Source organism: Mesoplodon mirus, assembly GCF_964341445.2.
Source record: "Mesoplodon mirus genome assembly, chromosome: 10".
Classification (NCBI taxonomy): Eukaryota; Metazoa; Chordata; class Mammalia; order Artiodactyla; family Ziphiidae; genus Mesoplodon; species Mesoplodon mirus.
The window spans coordinates 92,636,656-92,659,727 of NC_138986.1; the positions used below are offsets into that span (position 1 = coordinate 92,636,656).

The window sequence follows — 23,072 nt, forward strand, 5'->3', positions numbered from 1 at the left end:
GGAATAACCACAATACATTTTACTGGTGGTGTTTTTGGTTTTGATAATAAGCTGCTTTTTTTCAGAATTTCTTGGTCTTCAAGTACATGACTCTTCTGTATTTGAAATGTGATGTGTCCTGGTTCTCAGTGTTGACTACATGCCTAGATATCGATGACCAGTGGATATGCCTGCCTATGTTTTCAGAATTTTGACAGAGTGGATATAATTTTCCTTGAGAAAGCAAGCCATCTCTCTTGTGATAGATTAAATGATAACTTGTACATTTTCAGTTTTTAATTTCCTTCCCAGTCTTGATGGTTAAATTCTTCATATCCTACAGTCAGTGATTCAGAATTTCTTTTCCTGGTTACCTGGAAGAGAAATAGTTTTAAGAGATTAAAAAATGTCACCCAAGGTCAAACCAATGGTTCATTCCAGTATTACCTCTGCTGGTAGATGACATAATATGCTTGCCATTTAGGATATATTCTTTGAAAGGTGGGAAAGATTCCTAACTTTACAACCTACTAAGAATTCTTAAACCTACTATTCTTCTTAAATCTTCTCAGACTGAATCAATCTCTTGAAGCAGGGATGGCAAATAATTTGTGAATCAAAGTCAACATGTTCCCTTCCAACCATAGCAAGCACCATTACTCTAAGCTGCTTCCTCATTTGAAATGTGGTTCCTAATTCTACCTGGTACTTCCAGATTCAGTTGGTGTATACTTCATCCTGGGCATTTTATTAATATCAGATCCTGTGTCCTATTGTCATTTTATGGCCCAAGTCTGAACCTTTTCTGTCTTCTCAATTTTCTTTGTTTCAGGAAGTCAAAATGGCACACATTATTCCTTGTGTGCACTTGGACACATGAACTTATGATTAGCGTTTGGTGTAATGGCCTCAGTATCCTTCTGGAGTGTATGTTGACCGTAATGACTAGTTTCAATTGCAAACTTTGCCATGTTTGTTTCCATCTAGCACTATATAGAGAGAGAGAGACCTCAGGTAGAGCGGACACTGGCTGATTATCACTCTTTTTTACCATCAAAGACTAGTTATAATTTTTGAAACTAGGTAATTTTAGGCTAAAAATTATCGAAGGTATTTTCCGAAAGTTATTTAAAAAGCTCTATGTAGGCTATATTTAACCTGCTTATTAGATAAGTTATTTCCCTTTGTAAAATAAAATTTAGTCAAAAAAGTTGATTGAATGGATGAGTATTTTGAAAGAGACATCTAGGACACTGGAAGGAACACTTATCTGAGGATGAACTTTTAGGAATTTTTGAGGTTACTCATTGTTCACAAATCATGTTTCTTCATATTTCTGCTTTAGCTGATTATTTGAAATAAAAATACTTTATAAGAATATATACATATATACACACATAATATACATATACATGTATATATATAATATATATACATGTATATAGATAATTACACATACACATATATTATATCTATATATCTATATATCTATATATATATATATATGTCTATATATCTAATTACTCAGTTCCAGGAATATAAATCATTATGAGAAATTCAGTGTTGTTCAAATGCATTTGATAAATTGCATGTATATTTTTAAAGAAAAGGTTAGGAATATTATAAAATACTTGGATTTTTTTCTGTTATTTTATTGTTTTGTCTACACATTTCAGTTAATGCCAGCCCCTGTCTCTATACTTTTTGTACCAGGAAATGCCTTTTTCCCTCTTAAAATACTAAATAAAAAAGCTTGGCAAATAAAGGAAAACTGCTTTTTCTTATCTCTATTTAAGAGTCAGGCCCAGAAGTGTTTTTAATTTCCTTCAAAATTTATATTCAGTAATTAAAACCAACATATGAAAATGGGATTTTACCTTGTTATTTTGCTGATTTTGGAACTTTTTAACACTATTTTCATACACTTGGTTTTTAGATTGATCTGGTGACCTGCAAAAGAAAGCAAAAACAAGATATCCTGTTTCCTGGGCTTATCAACATTAAGAGCAACCACGGCTTTCTACTATTTTAGTTCTAAAATTATTATGATAAATGAAAGTAGCGTATTTTTGCAAGTGCCTTCCATTAGAGTTGGAGGAGATATGCTTTGTGCACCAGCCCACCTCTGCCCCGAGTTTTGCCTTCCAGGTGGCTTTACTGTTTCATAGGCAGTGGTCCCAGAAGGATTGAACAAAGCTCACGGGAAAGATGAGTGGTAACTTTATCTTGCAAGAAGTGGCGTTTTTTTGTTTTTTGTTGTTTTTTTTGCGGTACGCGGGCCTCTCACTGTTGTGGCCTCTCCTGTTGCAGAGCGCAGGCTCCGGACGCACAGGCTTAGCAGCCATGGCTCACGGGCCCAGCCGCTCCGCAGCAGGTGGGATCTTCCCGGACCGGGTCACGAACCCGTGTCCCCTGCATCGGCAGGCGGACTCTCAACCACTGCGCCACCAGGGAAGCCCCTGGAGTTATTTTTAAAGTCAAATTCTGAGTTATGGTTACTGAAAAACAACTCTGTAATAATATTTTGTTCATACAGTTTAAAAAAACTTTTAAAAAGTTTATTTTAAAATTTGGTGTATATAATTCCAGGCTTTTCTACATACATATAATTTCTGACGATACTGTATAAACATTTTGCGCCTTGCTTTTTCACTCTTTACATTATAAAATGGGTGTAATATTTGTGAGATATTTTATGATATATGTTCCCTTCTCAATAAACGCAGTAAACTCTTTTCTTTCTCTCAGCATTCTGTCCATTATAATATCAAGGAAAGGGGGAAGGAGGGTATATCATTGTAGGAAGGAGGGAAACCCTGTCTGGCCCTAGTGCTTGATGGGAAGAAGGCAGAAGAGTGAGGAGAGACATGTGGTTTGAAGAGGCTGAGTAACAAGTTCCTCCTACCACCAGCTAAGGTAGCATTTTGGGTTCCTACTTGCCCTGGTTGGGCAAATTGGAGGCTCCAAGAATACCAGGGGCCGGGACTTCCCTGGTGGCGCAGTGGTTAAGAATCCACCTGCCAATGCAGGGGACACGGTTCAATTCCTGGTCCGGGAAGATCCCACATGCCGCGGAGCAACTAAGCCCCTGAGGCACAACTACTGAGCCCGCGTGCCTAGAGCCCGTGCTCCACAACAAGAGAAGCCACCATGGCGCAGTGGTTGGGAGTCCGCCTGCCGATGCAGGGGACGTGGGTTCGTGCCCCGGTCCGGGAGGATCCCACGTGCCGCAGAGCAGCTGGACCCGTGAGCCATGGCCGCTGAGCCTGCACGTCCGGAGCCTGTGCTCCGCAACGGGAGAGGCCACAGCAGTGAGAGGCCCGCGTACTGCAAAAAAAAAAAAAAAGAGAGAGAAGCCACCGCAATGAGAAGCCCGCGCACCGCAATGGAGAGTAGCCCCCGCTCACCGCAACTAGAGAAAGCCCGCGCAGCAACAAAGGACGACCCAATGCAGCCCAAAAAACCCAAAAAACAAAAAACTAAAAAACCCTGGAGTCAGGACTAAGAGATCACAGGTGAGGGGACAATGGAAATGGAAACTTTTCAAAGGATCTTGTAAGACAAAGAGGGCCAACCCCGCTCTGCCACACATCCAGATACCACCTTGGAGAAGAGAGAGGAATGGGAGAGGACCTCTGAGCCTAAATATCCCAAGGGAATTGAGTTGCCTAAAGTGATTGCTTGAACTATTAATCACATGGAGTTCTTAAAAACTGGATTGGATTATATTAAACTCCAAGCTCTCCCTGTCTTATTTCCCCCTCCCCTACTATCCAGTGGAGAACAGGCTCAAAAAGGGAAATAGGAATAGATTCTAGAGGCAAAAAAAATGGACCTCCCCCTACCCTGCCCCATCTGAGGTGTACAATGTGAGCAAATTTGTGATCTTGCTGTGGTTAAAACAAGTACCTCCATATTATTAAAACCTCCTTATAAATGTCACTTTTTATCATCATTTACTTAATCTGGCCCCTATATTTGAAATGACTTTCATTATTATAAATAGTGTCACAGAGGACACATTAGCCCTATTAAGTTAAAGGACAAAGTGAAAATTTTTAGTTCTGAAGAGGAGAAATTGTGAATAATTTACTCTGTTAGATGTAGCTTTGCATTTTCTGTGTATTTATAATGGTAATTGTGATTAATAAAAGTCAAACTCATCAAGCCTAAAAAGAGACAGTTGAAAATGAAAATTTTGTTTATTCTTGGGAGAATCTTGCCAAGTAAGTTCCTAGTACAACTGATTCTATGTATAGAACATTGAAAATTGAGGGAAATGAAAAATGTAGGGTGTATGTTCATAAATATTGAGTGGAGGAAAAGAAGAGAAGGAAAAATAAAGGTGAAAATGCAGTGAATGACAATGACTTGGCCCCAGAATGAAGAACTGAACCAGCTTCAAATGCCCACTGTGTGTCGATGGCCTCACCTTCTCAGTAGGGCACTTGCTCTCAGTGTACCTTCCCCATCTCTTCCTTCACTTTCAGGTGGACTAACAGAAATGCAACCAAGTTCGTAATTCATTAGAAAATGCTGCTTTTTGAATGTCCTCAACTGATTCCCTTCTGAGTTTAGTTTTAAGTGCCAGGTAGGGAATCAGTTTTTCCTTACAGGGCTGCCTTTTGTTTACAATTGTCACACAGCTATAATAATGCTAGCAGCTGAGCAGGTGACACCGAGGAACATCTATGTATTTCTTACCTAAATTTATTCCTGTTATCCCCATTGTATAGATGAGAATTTGAGGTTTAAAGGGGGAGAAATGTAGCTTAAGGTTACAACTAGTTTGGGGTAGAGCTCAAGTTTGAACTTGGGACTAACTTTAAAGCCTCTAATCTTTTTTTCCCTTCCAGTTTCATTGAGATGTAATTGACATACAGCACTGTATAAGTTTAAGGTGTCCAACATAATGATTTGACTCACATACATCATGAAATGATTATCACCATAAGTTTAGTGAACATCCATCACCTCATATAGATGCAAAGTTAAAGACATAGAAAAAAATTTTTTTCCTTGTGGTGAGAGCTCTTAGGGTTTATTCTCTTCACAGCTTTCATGTATACTGAACAGCAGTGGTGATTCTATTTATCATGTTGTACATTACATCCATAGTACTTACCTATCTTATAACTGGAAGCTTGTACCTACTCCCTTTCTCTCTCCTTCCCTTCCTATCTATTATCCAGCATCTAACATGGCAATGAGCGCTGAAAAAAGTTTGTTGAATTGAACTGGTGTAAGGGGCACCTTATTTCTGTGTATTTGAATACCAGAAGTCCGTGTCAGCCCCCAGAGGCAGGCACAGGTGGAGGGATTAGATACAGCAAAACTTCGTGAGAGCCGCTCATTTCCAGATCACCTTATGCTTTGCTCTGTTGACCTCATTTATGACAACCCAGAACTAAAGTGGTCTTTCTTACTCAAGAAGGAGGATGATTAAAATTACAAATTGTATAGCCATCTGAAGCAGGAAATAGGGTGATTAAAATAAAAATTGAATTCATTGTTCATAAAAGCCACATGCATCCCCCTTCTCCTTTTTCATCTTATTAGAGCCTTACTCATCGATCCTTTCTTCCTTCCCTCCCCCCTTTCTTTTAAGTTATGTATGTGATACATGACATATTCTCATTTTTAACATTTTGGACCCCAAATCTGCTCCTTTCCATTGTTAACTGGAATGATAGCTAAATGTACTTATTATTCCATATATTTGCTATGCTTTTACTTACATATTACATTGAATCATACTACATTGTCAATATTTGATGATTTCTAACTGGCAAAATGGCAATGCCATATGGTTGAAACTAATATACTTATAAGTACATATTTTTGTTATTGATATATTATGTAAACAGGATTTTTATCCTGAAATTTACTTTTCTCATTTAATGAAATGTCCTGGTCTTTTCCTATGGCAGTTCCAGTAGACTATGTTACCGCTTTTAACTGCCATGTTCCACAGTGAATAATACACCACACTATGTATTTAACTGTTCCCCTTTTGATGGGCTGTGCAATTATTTCATGATTCAAAGCAATGGTACTGTGAACATTGCAAAGTGCAATGATTTTTGTAGGAATAATTGTCTAAACAATTATTTACCCAGTAGAGTATCTGAGCCAAATTTAAAATTTTATAGATATTGACAAATTTCTCTTGAAAAAATGTTTTTCCAATTAATACACCCAACAGCAATGCCTGATAGAACTAGTTTTCCCTGATGTTACCCACACTGGATATTTTTGACCTTCTCTTGCCAAACTCATGAGTAGCTAATGATATATCCTCATTGTTTTTAGATTTCCCTAATTACTGTGAGATTGAATACTTTTTCCTATGTTTCACGGGTCATTTGGATTTCTTCTATGAACTTGCCTCTATATTCTTTACTCATTTTAATATTAGTATGTTTGCCTTTTATTGATGTGTAGGAGCTCTTATTAGTATGGATGTTCATCCTTTGTCTATAAGTTGTAAATATTTTTCTCCCACCTTGTTGTTTATCTGTTAATTTTATTTATGGTGTCTTTTCCCCTATGGGGAAAATGTCTTCTTGGATTGAGGTCTTATTAGGGAAGCCTTTTTTAGCCTAATTTATAGAAATATAAAAGAACTTCTTCATATTTTCATAGTTTCAATCCTAGGTTTGAATCTTTGATTTGAATTGATTTGTGTGTGGTAAGAAACTAATATTTTATTTTTCCAAATGGAAGGCCAGTTGTACTCTAATCATTATTGACAAGTCTATACTTTCCCTACTGATTTGAAATGCTTGTTAAAATAAATTCTTTGATATATAGGGCTTTGTTTGGGGCTTATATATGTTCTGTTGATCTATCATCTAGGTCTGTGTCTATCTTAGTGGTTTAAATATTATTATTTTATGTATTTCTATCTTATAGAGCAGCCTCTCCACCATTGTACTTCAAGATTTTCTTTTGTACATTTTTATTTCCAGAGGAACTTTAGAACCAGAATGTCAAATTCCATAAAGAATTCTGTCAGGATTGAGATTAACTCAGAGAAAACTGTCAGCATCATCATAATCTTCCCTTACCTGAATGTATACTCTGTGTTTTATGTTATTTGTTAAGAAGCTTTATAAATGTAATTTCATATACCCCCTGCAGCAACCCAACAGGGTTTTTTTTTATTGGTCTCACTATCCAATGAAAAAAATGGAGGTTTAGAGAAGTTAGGGAATTTGTTGAAAGTCACCTGATTAGTAAATTGCTAAGCCAACATTTTAATCACAATTTGTCTGACTCCAGAATATTGCTTCTTAACTCTTATTGGATAATGGTCTTTAAAATGTTAATACATTAAAGGAACAGGGTATGTTTCATCAAGAAAAGGGCTCAGTCTCTCTTGTTTCTTGTCAATTGTGGAAGCAGCTTGCCACAAGTCCCCCTGGTGGGAAATTAGGGACAGCAGCCACGAGAATGAATGAGAGGACAGTGACAAAAACAGGATGATCTAATAAAGACATGGGTCAAGGTGGTCCTCGCGGAGGAAATGTTCAAGAGTGTGTGCTTGGAAGCTCAGGACTGGGGAAGCTCGGGACAGGCTCGGGAGAAGACTTCTGAGGACAGAGGCCCCCCAGGCAGAGCTTCACTGGGTGACACAGGACTTGGAGAAGAATTAGGACCCATTGGGCTCCCTGTTTGTTCATAAGGCAACCTATGCCCTAAAGTCTAGTTTGTGAATAGAAGGCCAATTACATCTTACTTCCTTTTCCTCCTTCTAAAGAGCTTCAGAAATGAAGGACTGATTCAACGTATAACATATCTAGAGAATGGCTTACCATGTAAACATTAAAAATGCTGCTACAGGGACTTCCTTGGTGGCGCAGTCATTGAGAATCCGCCTGCCAATGCAGGGGACACGGGTTTGAGCCCTGGTCTGGGAAGATCCCACATGCCGCGGAGCAACTAAGCCCATGTGCCACAACTACTGAGCCTGTGTGCCACAACTACTGAAACCTGCGTGCCTAGAGCCTGGGCTCTGCAACAAGAGAAGCCACCAGGATGAGAAGCCCACACACCGCAACAAAGAGTAGTCCCCGCTTGCTGCAACTAGAGAAACCCCATGCACAGCAACGAAGACCCAACACAGCCAAAAATAAATTTAAAAAAAAATGATGCTACAGAAAATATTTAATGACATGGGAGAACGTTCTAAGTAAAAAAAGCTGACTCTAAAATAAGAAGCCAGTCTAATTCCATTTTGCTTTGGAAAATTCTATGTAAAGAAGTACATCAATTAATGTGATGAATTATACAGGCTTTTAATCTTCCTTCTCATCATTTTCTATATTTTTCAGCTTTCTTATGATGACAGCTAATGTGTTTGCAACCAGGGAAAATCTCAAATATTAGACACATAGACACCGATTAAGGTAGTAGGTCACGTGGTGTTCTGTCTTAAAGCTGATGCAGGCTCTTTTTTCTTCCCTTATTGGCCTTAATGAAATCCTGCAGAAAGGCTTAGGGCCAATGGTTCTCAAAGTGTGGTCCTGGGACCAGCAGTAGCAGCAGTCGTACCTGGGCCCTCACAGACCTACCGAATCGCAAACAGCCTCGCAGGGCCCAGCCATGTGTGCTTTCACAAGTTCTCTGAGAGATTCTGGTGTTCACTGAAGTTTGAGAACCATGGGTTTATGGGATTGCATGAATTCATGCTAATGATGGGTGTCTCAGAAGCCTGAGTGACTAATTCTTGGGTCTGAGTGTCGCGGTGCTAGACCCACCTGCACGGTGCTCCCTTCCCTGGAGTGTTGTCACAGTCCTCCCCGGGGGCACAGGGCCCAGGGTACCCCGCTCGGCAGCGACACTCGGCTTCCTCGGTCCATTCATTCCTCACACACTGGGCGAATTCCCCACAGGCCAGGAATTTGCAGGGGTCTGCTTGATCAGCTGTAAAAAACAGGGCAGATTTTATTGGTGTAGGGACGCCTGAGCAGTGGATCGTGCAGAAGTCAGAGATGAGGGACCACATAGATTTGCCATCACCCCACTTCGGAGTGAACTGTACGAGAGTGAGAAAAGAGTGGAGAGAAAAGGGAACCACACATTTCTGTATCTTTGATAAATGAGTTTATAGATACACGTGATAACATATTTAGCTCCAAACATAATTATGCACAAACTGGTGTCCATCAGAATCATCTAGAGGCCTTGTTAAAACAGGCTCCTGGGCACCCCCCTCACAGTTTCTGATGCAGGAAGTTTGAGGACAGAGAATTTGTACTTCTAAGGCACTAACAAAGGGAACATTAAAAAAATTCTCTAACGCAGATGATGTTGATGTATCTGACCTGGGGAGCACATTTTGATAACTAGTGTATTAGAGAATTAAATTTTTTTCCTGGGCATACATCTGGAAAAGACGAAAACTCTAATGCAAAAAGATACTCGCACCCCAATGTTCATAGCAACACTATATACAATAGCCAGGACATGGAAGCAACCTAAGTGTCCATCAACAGATGAATGGATAAAGAAGACGTGGTACATATATACAATGGAATATTACTCAGCCATAAAAAGAATGAAATAATTCCATTTGCAGCAACATGGATGGACTTAGAGATTATCATACTAAGTGAAGTAAGTCAGACAGAGAAAGACAAATATCATATGATATCACTTATATGTGGAATCTAAAAAAATGATACAAAAGAATTTATTTACAAAACAGAAATAGACTCACAGCCATAGAAAATAAACTACGGTTACCAAAGGGGAAAGGGGGTGGGGAGGGATGAACTGGGAATTAGGATGAATAGATACACACTACTATATATAAAATAGATAAACAACAAGGTCCTACTATATAGCATAGGGAACTATATTCAGTATCTTGTAATAACCTGTAATGGAAAAGAACCTGAAAAAATATATATGTATATAACTGAATCACTTTGCTGTACACCTGAAAACATGGTAAATCAAATATACTTCAAAAAAATTTTTTTTGTTCATTAGGTTTTTTTAAAGGCAAGCATTTTCTGCAGAGATGAATTGGTGATCTTATATATTTAAGATGAGGGATACCTTAGAAGTAATAAAATAGTCAGTCGTTTTTATGGACAGTTTTGAGAACTCAGAATGATTACTTGATTTTAAAAAATCTCTTTTTCTCAGTCTCTTGTGATCCCTAAGGCCCCATTTGGAAAATTCAAATAGACCTCAGGGCTCTGTTCTTTTTTTGTCATCAATTGTTCTCTTTCACTCTATTCTTAATTCTGTAGGATTGCCTCAAGTTCTTTGTAAGGTGGAGTATAAATCAAGAGAATCTCAGACAATTTAGCTCTGGAAGGCCTGTGGCCCCTGCCAGCCCCTTCCCCGTCTTTCTACAGCTGAGCATACCGAGCTCTCGGGTGGAGAAGCAAAAGGCCCACGTCCCCACATGCTGATGGCAGAACCAGAACAGGCCTCTGGCCCCCAGACCACTGTTCTTTTCTGCCCGGAAGGTTTCCTGTTGAATCACATCTGCCATTTACCCTTCAGATTATTTCAATAAGCACCTATTATGTGTTAGGAGCTAGAGGACAGGCAGTTGGGTATGAAGCCACTCTTTCAAGAACCCTAGGGGACAATAAGACATATACACAGATGTTTCTACACAAGAAGCCCAGTGTCTTGTCTAGTATAAGGGCTCTAACTGTGAGGGTATGTTAGATAAGAGCTATCTGGGAGGGGACTGTTGAACTGTGTGTCTAAAGTGGGTTGCATTTGATGTGCAACGACTAGGAAAGGCACTCCGACTGGGCCCAGCATGAACAGAGGCACAGAGGTGGGAAAGCAACGGCCATGTGAAGAGGGTGCAGGGGAAGCCCAGCAAGGGGGAGAGCAGAGACTCGTGCACAGGGAGGAAGGGACTTGAGACTGGAGAGGTACGTGCAGGCCAAGCTCCGCTGGGTCTTGAATGTCGTGCTAAGGAATTTGGGCAAATACCGTATGCTAACACATATATATGGAATTAAAAAAAATGGTCATGAAGAACCTAGGGGTAAGATGGGAATAAACACACAGACCTACTTGAGAATGGACTTGAGGATACGGGGAGGGGGAAGGGTAAGCTGTGACAAAGTGAGAGAGTGGCATGGACATATATACACTACCAAACGTAAAATAGATAGCTAGTGGGAAGCAGCCGCATAGCACAGGGAGATCAGCTCGGTGCTTTGTGACCACCTAGAGGAGTGGGATGTGGAGGGTGGGAGGGAGGGAGACGCATGAGGGAAGAGATATGGGAACATATGTATATGTATAACTGATTCACTTTGTTATATAGCAGCAACTAACACACCATTGTAAAGCAATTATACTCCAATAAAAAAAAAAAAAGGAATTTGGACCTTACAGGCAGGTGGGAGCCATGGAGGATTTGGGAGCAGGGGAGGGCTGTGATCAGACTTGTGCTTTAGAAAATATGTAAATAGATCTTAGAAGTTTCAGAATTAGGATTGCTTCAGTGATCGTCTGGTATAGTATTTCCCAAGCGGGAACATTTGCAGAACTCGAATTGAGCAGGATGTAGTTAAGTTTTATGTTAAAAATAGGTTTGGTGGCTAAATAAGTTTTTTTTAAATGCTGCGTGAAATAAACATAACCGGTTTCTCTCTCTTTCCCCTGGACTCTCTCTCCCTCCAGCTGCACCTCCTTCTCTTTTTACTTTTAAACCTCTTAGAGTCGCTAATAAGCGAATATCTATTGCTCATCTTCAAGTGAAGGCTGGCGTCAGCCGCTTTGCCAAGTTTACTGACCACAGAAGCTGTGCAGGTGGGTGGGGTGCAGCTTGTGGGGCGAGAATTCCACGGACCCTCGTGTTCACTGTCCCGATCTAGCGCCTCCTCGTGGTGGAAAAGGAGAGCGAGGGGGTTAGCTAGACCAGCCCACGCGGAGGGAGGGCAAGAGCAGGTCCTTGAAAACACTTTGGGGTCTCCCAGCAAAGTAGACCTGCTACGTTTTTACGTAAAGTCGTATTTCTCTGCAACTTGAGGGTCCATATGGCTAATGCGAACGGGTTTCCCTGCCTCACAGTCCTAAAGCCGGCCATGCAAAGGGATCCTTGTCACTGTTTAGAAAATGACTCAGATTTACCCTGACAACCCAGGTGTTTCATGTCCAGGGCCTGGTTTAATAAATAACAGCTGTCAGCAACTTGACAGCCAGGCCTGCAGTCCTGAAAGCAGAGGCCAGGAGGGAATAGTCAGCGTCTCCACTGCCCTCTTTGTGCAGTGGAGAAATAGATTTAACTGGAAAAGCAGACTGAATGCACCGAGTCTACCCCTCTGAAGAGTAATAGGAAATGTGTGATAACCACGTGAGTTTCCTGTTTAAAAAAATGTTTCTGTTTTTTTTTTTGCGGTACGCGGGCCTCACTGTTGCAGCCTCTCCCGTTGTGGAGCACAGGCTCCGGACACGCAGGCTCAGTGGTCATGGCTCGCGGGCCTAGCCGCTCCGCGGCATGTGGGATCTTCCCGGACTGGGGCATGAACCCGTGTCCCCTGCATCGGCAGGCGGAATCTCAACCACTGCGCCACTAGGGAAGCCCAGTGTTTCTGTTTACCAATATTTCCTTCAGCCCAGCCAGGCGTAGTCCATGTCTCTGTACCAGTAAAGCTGAACAGAACACAGTAAGGCAACACTGGAGAAATGAATTTATCCAAATCTGGAGGCCATCAATCGGGTATATTTGACAAATAAATGCACCTAGTTTATAGATTACTTGCTTCTCCCATGTTATTTATTTGGGACCAGCCTACAGAACAGTACAAGACTTCACGTCACCTAGTTCAGTTTTGGTTTGATGTGTACGTCTTCCTGGGTCCTAAGATACTCAGTCATTCAACAAATACCAAATGGGCCCTTCAAACTCTTTAGTATTAAGAATTCCAGTCCAGCTAATTGCTTTAGATTTTTATTTTATCCATATTTAAAACCTTACATTTGAGGCAGAATTTGAGAGCTAGAAGGTATTTTGGAGACCTTCTCCACTAATTTGCTCACTTTGCAGATGAGGAAGCCAAGACTCAGGGAGGTTGAATGTTGCCAAGGTCAAGGCTGTTTGAGCTCAAGTCCTCCCCCTTCCCCCTGGCCCCGCATCTTGTGGACTGTGTGAGGACAGCTTCCAGGGAAGGAAAGAGTCCCAGGAGGAGCTGTTGGCCATGGCTGGTAAAGGCAACCTCAGTTAATTAGAGTCGTAACAGAAGAGACGAATATTTACATTAATTTGTGAGGCAACACTTACTGCGTCCCCTCCTATTACCTTAAAAATTTATGAAAAATTTTTTTCATAAATAAAAATGACCCTCTTTAGTTACATATCATTCTTTGAGGGACACCTACAACTTTGGGCTCTAGGCTTTAGGCTGATTCTGCAGAGGCAGGGCCGTAGGAGAGGAGAGATGGTTCTACGATGAATGAAAATTTAAGTAGTAGAAGTTTCTTAAGCAAAGCTTTCCCTACGTTGTTATTTTCTTTCTTTGTCATTCTTCATTCTCCTTAGAATGATGGTTAGCTGCCATTTTCTAGAAGAATATTTTCAAGTCACTATCAGGTTGTGTGTGGATTTGAGGAAGTGAGGGCCTCATGATGCCTTAGCTTCCTGGGTTTACTGAAATCCCCTTTAAATAGATTGTTCTGATGGTGCATACTCCCAAGAGGTTTCTCTATCAGCCTGTACCACACCCAGCAAACACCTAGTATGATTTGGGACATCCTCTGGGCTTATCATAATTGCTTGCTAGCAAAATGTCTTAATATTCTATCCTTAATCCACATGGATAGCTCTTCTTCAGAGCAAGTTTGACAATCTCTCTGTAGAGGCGGCCCAGGGCACTCAGTGAGTTGACTGTGTTAGTAGCTTCTCGTTTGGAGCAGGTGGGAAAGGTCCAGGTTCATCCTGGCACTTGGTCCTTGGCTTCCCATGTGGTTTCGACCATAGTCACAGCACTGGTGTCATTTCACTTCAGGCCTTGTCCCTGACTTGGCCCCAGAAATCATGATCCTGAACCTCCAGCTTCGCCAGGAGCACAATGGCAATTATTTATATGAACAGGGAACGCACACGTAATGAGGGTTACTGTTTGGTTAGCACTGTGCTGGGCACTTTAAACATGTGTCTTCATTAATAGTCACAATAATCTTCCAAAGTAGACAGTGCTGACCTCATTTTCCCAGGTAAGGAAATTGAAGCCCATTTTAGGTAGTAAGTATGACCCAAGATTAACATCCATATGTTACGGTGTTCAGCTTTTGACATCATTTTAGTGGTTTCAAATATGGGGTTTCCAGGAGGCCCTTCAGGGCTTGGAGGGGTGAATAGGGATGAGGGAGAGAGGGTGGGGAGGCGAAACTCGCCAGCATCTCCGGTCTCATTGGTTCACACATCAGATGTCCAGGAATGCTTTCCTCTGAACCATAATCTCCTAACTAAAGCAAGCTCAAAACCCTCATCTGCCACTGCTCCTTCATGAGGCAGAAAGCTTCCCTTATAGAAAGCACAGTCTGACAAACGGTGGCTCCACATTTCTTTCTGTTGTTCAAATGTGACAGCAATGAACATGACTTGCAGTAACGGAGCTGCCATGTGGGGCTTGGATCATTTTGAGATTTCCAGTGCATGCACATTTTATGTATCATTTTCTACCCTGGATTTGCTTCTATCATGTCTTTGGTGTGCATTTCAAAGGTCTTGAAAAGTATTCCCAGCTGCTGACGGAGGAAGGTGGTCTCTCAGCCCTACATCATGTGATCAAAACGCATTTAAATGAATACCCCCTGCCTGCAGAGGACACCTGAAAGCACTTTACAGTTATAGTTAAAAAGATTACGATCCAGGTCATCAAGCAGCTTATAAATCCATAGGTTCCTGATGGTCCAAGACGGTCTTTTTTCCAACCCTCTGTTTCTGGTCCCAAGTGCACTCACGCCTGAAAATAGACTCTTGTTTCCCGCCAGCGCTCTGAGGGTCTCAGGCCCACCTGTCACTAAGTCCGGTTCATTGCACCCACCCCTCCCCCCAGATCGTCCTGTCACTTGCTCCGCATCCTTGGGGCTGAGTACTGATTGCCTTTCTGCCCTGTTCTTCATCATTCTTTACCATTTCATCATCCCCTTCCCTTGCGCGGTCCTAACACTCACGTGCTAGACCGGAAGTGAGGCATCTCCTTTAATCGAGTCCCGTCCTAGGGCAGGATTTCAGTTCAGTATGGCTGGAACTCAGGCTTCGTTTGGTCTGGCCGGGGCTGAGGGCCTGTTAGGACTCTTCTGTGGACTTTTTTTTTTTTTTTTTTTCTGTTTGTTTTTTAACATTTTAATGCGATGAAACCTAGTGATCGCTAGATGGCGCTCAATAGCAAAAGAAGTAGGAATAGATTCAGGGGATGAAATGATAAGAGCCCGGACTGATTTTTGTCGGCTTAAAAGCCGCTTTGCGGAGCGCACCGGTGGAGGGAGGCGAGGTCCGCCTGGAATTGGCGCGGTGGCAGAATCAGCTTCGGGGGACCGCTGATAGAGCCCTTAGGACGCCGTGATCACCGCGGCAGATCGGGCCTGGCCGGCTGGGGCATGTGGTGCAAACTCCTGGATCATCTTTTCCCATTTCAAAAAGGCAGAGACAGGGCCCCGGGGTTCCGAGGAGGCCGCGACCCAGCCTCACGTCTGAGAGAAGTGGGGAGCTGGGGCCCCCTAACCCCCGAACAACCTAGGCTTTGCGGTTCCGGCTTTGTTGGTGGGGAGGAGGGCGTGTCATTCCTTTCCTTGGGGCATCAGGGAATGACAACCCCACACATCCGGATCGAAGGTAATCTGCAGGGCAAGGGAAGCACTAGCCCACCACACTTTTAGGGGCTCGCGAACGTGTTTAAATTCTTTAAAATCAGAAGAAAAAAATTAATATAATCCAATCTGCATTATATCTGTCTCTATACCACCGCAGACATAAAATATAATTTTAAAGATTTCTATTAATATTAATGTTTAAAATTAATATTCGTGAAGGCAAAGGGTCTAGAGCCCAGGAAATCCTAATGCAGCGCTAGTTGTCTGACTGCTCCCCTCTTAAGGCGTGACTATCATTTTAATTCAGTTCTTGGTGCTGAGTGCTTAGTCATTGACTAAATGTGGCGCCCTTCTGGGGGTTCGTGCGGGGAACCTCACCTTCCACACAGGCCCATGGGGCTTGCTTTCCCAAGTCCTGAGAACATTCTGGGCTTGGCTGCACCTGCCGCGGGGTTAACCTGCCAATCCCTGCCGTCAATGCTGAAGCCTCCAGGAAGGCACCCTGGGCGAGAAGAGCTGGTTCTCAGCAATTATCTGTGGCCTTGGGAATGCAGCTTAGCATCTTTGTGTCTCATTTCTCCCTTCTATAAAAAGGGGTAATGAAAGCAGGCGATCACTAACGTTCCTCCAGCTCAAATAGAAATCTCCCATTCTAGGCGTCCTACTGGAACAAAGGCATCCGGAGCTTTAGCCGGGCTCCAGAACTGTTGTGCAATTCAGTGATGAAAAGAACTTAAAAAAATCTACATTTAAGTTCATGTTTATTGTTTTATTGTTATTTTATTACTGGCCAAAAATATTTTGCTTATGACTTATTGCCAAAGGGTAGGATTAGAGTGAGAATAACTATTCAATGATACGTAACGCACAGCATAGTACTATGCATGTAGTTGCAGCTTAATGCACGTTTGTGGAATTGAGTAAGTTATTAATGGGACTTCTTTCTGGCTTGAAGGGGCATGCAATGAAGAAACTTAGGGTTTCATTTCAATCCTCCACCATTCTCAAGAAAACCACCACAAACTCTTTATAGGAGGCTCTCAGTAACATTTCCAGGGCAAACACACGTCTTACCCTGGACAGAGGGTTGAAGAATTCTCGCTCAGTCATTTTTGTATCAGCTAAACTGAGGTGTTCTGGGTGCACTGATCTTAGGGCCTGAGTGTCCCAGGATGTGGAGGGGGACGCCTGACAGCAGGGGCTGTGGGAGGTGACCCTGCAGCTGGGCTGAGTCCCAGGCTTGTGTGGAGGGTTTGCATTAAGGGGTTGGATGAAGGGCTCTGGGAGTGTCTTAAGGAAGCTCCATTGGGTGGTTCGGGTGTGAGATGAGGGCACAGGTTGAAACTCTGGAGAGGGGTGAAAGGTATGTGGCAGTCCAGCTGGTAACGGAAGCAAACATTAACAGAAAATCCCTGTGATGGCACCCCGGGAGGCACAGGGCAGCAGCAGTGTAACCCCAGGAGACTGGCCAGAGACCTAGGAGACAGGATGGGGGAGCTGGGGAGAGTCTCCGGGAAAGAGGATTCGTGTGGCTGCCCCAGCTCGGAAGGGACACTCCTAGCAGAGCCAATAACCAGTACATGGAAAGGGGACATTTGCAAGTTTGGGACTTTTGTTTCTGAGAGAACGATTTTTTGTGTTTTTGGCATTCTAGAATATGACAAAATATTGTAGGAAATTTCACTTGGTGAAATGTAGAACCTAACAGTTCATTTAGGATTCATTAGACTGAACTGTGTTGTCACTTTTTCTAAGTAGATTAAACAGCCTCTGTATACCCAGTAGGAGGGTTAAGACTCTTTCGTTTTTTGCGTTACGTGGGCCTCTCACTGCTGTGGCCTCTCCCGTTGCAGAGCACAGGCTCCGGACACGCAGGCTCAGCGGCCATGGCTCACGGGCCCAGCCGCTCCGCGGCACGTGGGATCTTCCCAGACCGGGGCACGAACCCGTGTTCCCTGAATCGGCAGGCGGACCCTCAACCACTGCGCCACCAGGGAAGCCCAAGCCTTCTTTTTATAAAGAGGCAGTAAGTAGAGTTGAAGGAAGCACACAAAGCTGCCTTTGAATTCCAGCTCCGGCCCTTGGTGACTCTGTGACCAGTAAAAGGTAAGTTACTTATAGTTTTAGGAAACAGTTTCTCCAACTGTGTAATGGGGGGAAATAATAACTTTGTGTAGTTACTTATTAAGATTAAAAAATAGTGTCAATCAACAGTAGCTGTTATTTTTATTGTCATTATTGTGTTGAGTGACATCTACCATCTTCTCAGAGCTGGTGAGTAAGTGCGAATCTTACAAATTATGCACTTTCCAGAGAAAATGAGTTTGTTGATCCACATTCTGGCTGGAAGCATCTAGGATGCCAGACTGTAGTTAATTTCAGTGTTTACCATTTACCAGCCTTGAGGTCTGCCTGTTTTTGAGGAGGAATTTTAGGAATTCAAGGAGAGAATAAGTCAGAATAAGTTATATGTAGTTTTGCATTTTTGAAATCTTCAACCTGCACACCTAACTGGCATAAAAGCTCTACATGCTTCTGAAGAATTTTCACAGCAGCTTAAATGAAAGACAACTCTAGTTGCTGGGGATGCCAGCAGAATACTGAGCAGGCCGTGATTTTTTTCTTTTTTTTGGTTGATAAATCAGATAGTTCTAACATTGGTTTATACTTTTTATATCAGAGATTCATTTATTCAGGGAGTTTCAAAAGGTGAAAGGCAAACCACACACAGTACAAACAGCGTGTGTGGCTTCTCCTACCTGTCTGCGCCTCTGCAGATGCCATCTGGCCTGAGAAAGTGCTGACCCTCCTTTAGAGGATACAGCCAGACGACTCGATGCTGATCTGAATGTGGGGTGAAATTCACCTGGAAATCTCATGAGGGTTTTCAGAGTCTATCTTCTTTCTTCTCTTTAGTCCCAAAGTAGTAAAGGAATAATAACCCCCCACTCCCGGCATTGCTACCACAAACTACTTTTCTACCCTGACGTTAGGCCAAAAGAAAAGAAAAGCACTTGACTGGGTTTTGTTTCAAATTTTCAAATGGAACTAAATAATTGGTCTGTCCGGGCATTGCCTATAAATATAATAAAACTGGGGCATAGAAAAGAAATGCTACATCCTCTGACCAAGAGGGCTTTAACAGTCCCCTCAGCTCAACTAAACTTTACACTGGCTTCTTTCTTCAACCTCCCTTTCCTTAGAGTGAAACTCAGTGGGACCCTTGTGGCTCCTGGGCATGGAAGTATTTCTGTGTCCCCCATTTCTTGTAGGTAAGACTCTAGCCTCCATGACCTTCCCTGAGTTCCAAAGGGCAGATTCGAACAGTTGCTAATCAGGGAAGGGAGGGAATGCAGAGGCAGGGGAGGAGCAGTCAAGAAACAATAGTGCAGCCTTGGGGCAGGGTCCTGGTTCCCCCTCAAGGGATACACATAACAATATCTTTGAGCTCTTTACAAAACTAAAACCCCCAACAAATGGAAGATGTTAGCATTCTTCATTCCAAAGAAGGCCACCTGAGGCCAGATTAAAGGAACAAGAGAAGCTATAAGAAACTATATGAGGGCTTCCCTGGTGGCGCAGTGGTTGAGAGTCTGCCTGCTGATGCAGGGGACACGGGTTTGTGCCCCGGTCTGGGAAGATCCCACATGCCATGGAGTAGCTGGACCCGTGAGCCATGGCCGCGGAGCCTGTGCATCATAAAAATCTTTTATAATTTAAGTAATTTAAAATTCTTTTAATTTACATGCAAATATTTCCTAAATGATTATTCCTTAACATTTTAAAATAGATTTTTATATTTTCAAATGGTTATATACGCACCAACATAATATCCTCAATTTTGCCTTTTGTCTCGTAAGGCCTAAAATATTCACTGTCTGGCCTTTTAAGAAATACTTTGCTGACTCCTAGAAGGAGGTAACTTGGTTTGACCTACCATTTACTATTGATTATGGCATTTTACAACTCTATAAAGTTAGAAGCTATTGTAGAGAAAGTGGATAAAATACAATGACTGTATTTTCTGTTTTGTATTTAGATTTCATCATTTGCTTTTGTTCTCTGTTTATATAAGGTCCCTATTTCCATATCCTCTTTAAACCAGATTTGTCATCTAACAATTTCCTTATTAATGAGTCAAATAAGACTGTGGCATATGCTCACTATCTATTCGTATGACATTCATGCTTTTCACATTTTGGGGTTTGGAGGAGGCAGGCTGGCAGCTCCTGGGCTGGGGGACAGTGCACCTGAGACGGGAGACCCTCCAGTGTTGTGTAGCCCTAGTTTTAGTCTGTTTCTTCCAAGAAAGTGGTAAGAAAAGTGCAAAGAGATAAGACACCCTGTAACTTAGTTTTGCTGTATTTGGCCATCCTGGTTGGGAAAAGGTTGAAATGATAGGACACACTCCTCATTTTCCAAGGAAAGATTCTTGGGCTTCTCTCCCGTAGACAAGCTAGGTATTTATTCCAGATGTACAGTATTTCCAGAGCTGACCTTTTTCTCTCTCAAGAGTTCCCTTTCTGATCCTCTTTCAAGGAGAGTTTTCTCCAGTAAGTTCAAGCAAATACTTGCATGAACAAACCCGAATCAGCGAGGCTTCTTGTATTGGCTAAAATGGCCTTCGGGTGTTATCTGGGATTTTGATGGTCAGTGCCCTGACACTGTGACCTCTCTTACTACATGCTGGGGGGTGGGCACTGCTGAGCATCAGCTGAGCCTTAGGCAGTAGAAAAGACCATGCCGGCAACAGAGCCAGAGGCCACGTGTATTGGAATTTGAGTCCTTGTTCTCTAGGAAGCTGAAGTAATTATCATCACTTGGGGTCCAGGGACCTGAGAGGCAGCGTGAGCAGTTGGGTGCACTGGTTGGATGTACTATGAGATGTTTTAATCAGCTTGCCTGTCAATCACCATGACACTTAAATACACCACCATGAGGAGAAAGTCTGGACCAGCCAGTCATGCTGAAAAACTAGAAGCAAAGTAGCTGTCATCTTCTAGATTAAAGGAATAAGAAGAAAACTACTGAAAATCATATGCATATTTTCCCTTAATTTGTTTTAAAATCCAGACACCCATTTCTTCTATAATCAAAATACTAATTTTGTACATATTTCCCCAAACTAAAATTGTACAGGAGAACTGAGGCTAGAAACACTTTACTATACTCTAAGTATACAGGTTTTTTTTTTTTATGATTGGCATTTTACATTTCAAGAAGTTTTATAAGATGTGCAGATTCATAGAAGTAAGAACTTAATGAACTCTGTGCAGAAGCAATGGTTGTAGCAGGCTGTGAACAGGGAAGGGCTGTGAATAGTGTGAGAATGAAGGTGGGAGCATTTGTGAGTCTGTGTCTGTCTGGGTGGGTCCCCGAGTACCTCTCTGTCTTGGGTTGCCACTTCCCTCTCTTCGGCAGCCACCACCCTCCAAAGGTAGCTTGGGCCACTGCCACCCAAACTTTTGTGGCTGGTGTCCTGCCTCTCTGGCTCTGGTGCTGACAAAGATTTTCTCCTTGACCAGACCCTAACTCAGGCTCCCCCAAAATTTTCAACTCGACCTCAACTCTTGGGCTTCTGTGTTTGTCTCTTTTTGTCCAATTTTAGCACGAAAGCTGTTAAGTAGGTTTGGCCAGAATCTCCCACCCTCCATATATCTGATCATCAGGTTCCTCATCCTCTGCTCTCTCCCAGGTGGTGTCTGATCACCTGGCCTGCCTCCAGCAAGAATCTTTTTAGGTCATTTTAGCCAGAATCCCCTCTTACCCCTGATGTTCCTTAGTAATATTCCATCCACTGACGCATTCTGCTCCCTGGTTATAAATTCCTGCTTGCGTGTGCTGTGCCCAGAGCTGAGTCCAATCGCTCTCCTCCACTGTGAGACTCCATTGCCATGGTCCCTACATCCACCGAGATGAGCCCCCGGAATAAAGTCCCCCTTGGCATCTTTATCAAATGTCACCGAGTAATTGTTTCTTTAACGATGCTGGTTGTTTTCATGGCAGCTGCGGCAGCCCAGCCCTCATACCACCAACCACCACAGGCCTCCTCACTGCCTGAGATCAGCCAGGGGGACCAGAATTCTCTACATTCATCTCTATCCCCATATTTTCTCTGTACTATTCAGGCCTCAGGCTTCAATGAAATGGGATTTAAAGGAAAACTCAGTGCTTTCTTCTTTATGGGATTCCTCCCTGGTGATTCCCAAACTCACAGAAATTTGCAACTAAGAGTAGCCTATCAGAAAGTGCTCATTAGAAGGTCTTTGAAGGAAAAAGACATAGCTTTGATCCCAGCATCATTGTAAGGTGACTGCCCTTGGCCACAGGGCAAGTTCCTTTGGGCAGGGACTTACATATGTTCGCCGGTTATTACCGTGGTGGATGAATGCTGACTCTTTTGGGTTACACATGTAGAAGATGGAAAGGTTCAATCCATCATCCGCCACTTGCTGGCTACACAGGTGAATCTTCCCTTTGCCTTTTGTGAAATAACTAAACCAGCTGCGAGGGAGGAAGCCCCGCCTCCTCCCACCTTCTCCAGCTCCCTGTCCCTCGGAAGATGGCACAGTGGCTTCTCACTATAACTAGGAGCCCTTTTGGATATTAGATTTATCCATTTTGATTTATATAGAGGAATCCATAAAGTTTTTTTGCTATTTCTTTTTAACTTTTATAAAGTCCATATTTGGCTTTCTAATTCTGCTGTCCTCCAACCCTCCCGTTTAGGCATTACTCATGTCCTGGCTGGCTCACGACAGCCATTCTTGGCAGACCTCGTCCATCTATCCATCCATCCATCCACCCAGTCATTCAATACTTCTATGAGTTCCAACGTATTAAAAATTCAGACTTTTCTGAATTCACCAAGTATCAAGAAAGAAGTAGAGTAAGGTAATGTCCCAGGTTGCCCAGTGCTCTCTGGCCTCCCCTCTTGCTCTACCATTAATCAGTGTAAATTTGGCTCCAGTAGGGACTGGAACCCATGTTAGCACCACCTCATTTCTATTGCTATTGACTTCTTAGAGGAAAAGCTACATAGCCAAACTGGTTGTGAGAAATTAGTGAAATAATTTCAGTTGAACCTCCACACAAATACCTTGTCATGGTGCTTGTCATTGTTCCCACTGGTACCCTCCTCAGATCACAGATTAGTAGTCAAGTTGCTAATGATGATGTTACAATATTACCCACTAACTTTTATTAGTCAGCTACAGTGTGTTGAATGTTATGCTAAGTGTTGGTTAATCCTCACAACTGTTACTGTCTCCATTTTCCAGTTGTGGAGA

At 42.5% G+C, this 23,072-nt stretch overlaps 1 protein-coding gene across 2 annotated transcripts in view; it reads right to left on the reverse strand.

Moving 5' to 3' along the window:
- Positions 1-275: 275 nt before the first annotated feature.
- The window catches only part of IMPG1 (interphotoreceptor matrix proteoglycan 1), a gene marked incomplete at both ends in the record, with an annotated part of 86,793 nt that continues 63,996 nt past the window's right edge, over positions 276-23,072 (reverse strand). For both annotated transcript variants that reach the window (XM_082634021.1, XM_082634020.1), the window contains 3 exons: positions 276-353; positions 1,857-1,929; positions 8,742-8,907. In XM_082634021.1, coding sequence (XP_082490147.1) covers positions 276-353; positions 1,857-1,929; positions 8,742-8,907 — 317 coding nt within the window. The remainder of the gene's footprint in view (positions 354-1,856; positions 1,930-8,741; positions 8,908-23,072) is intronic.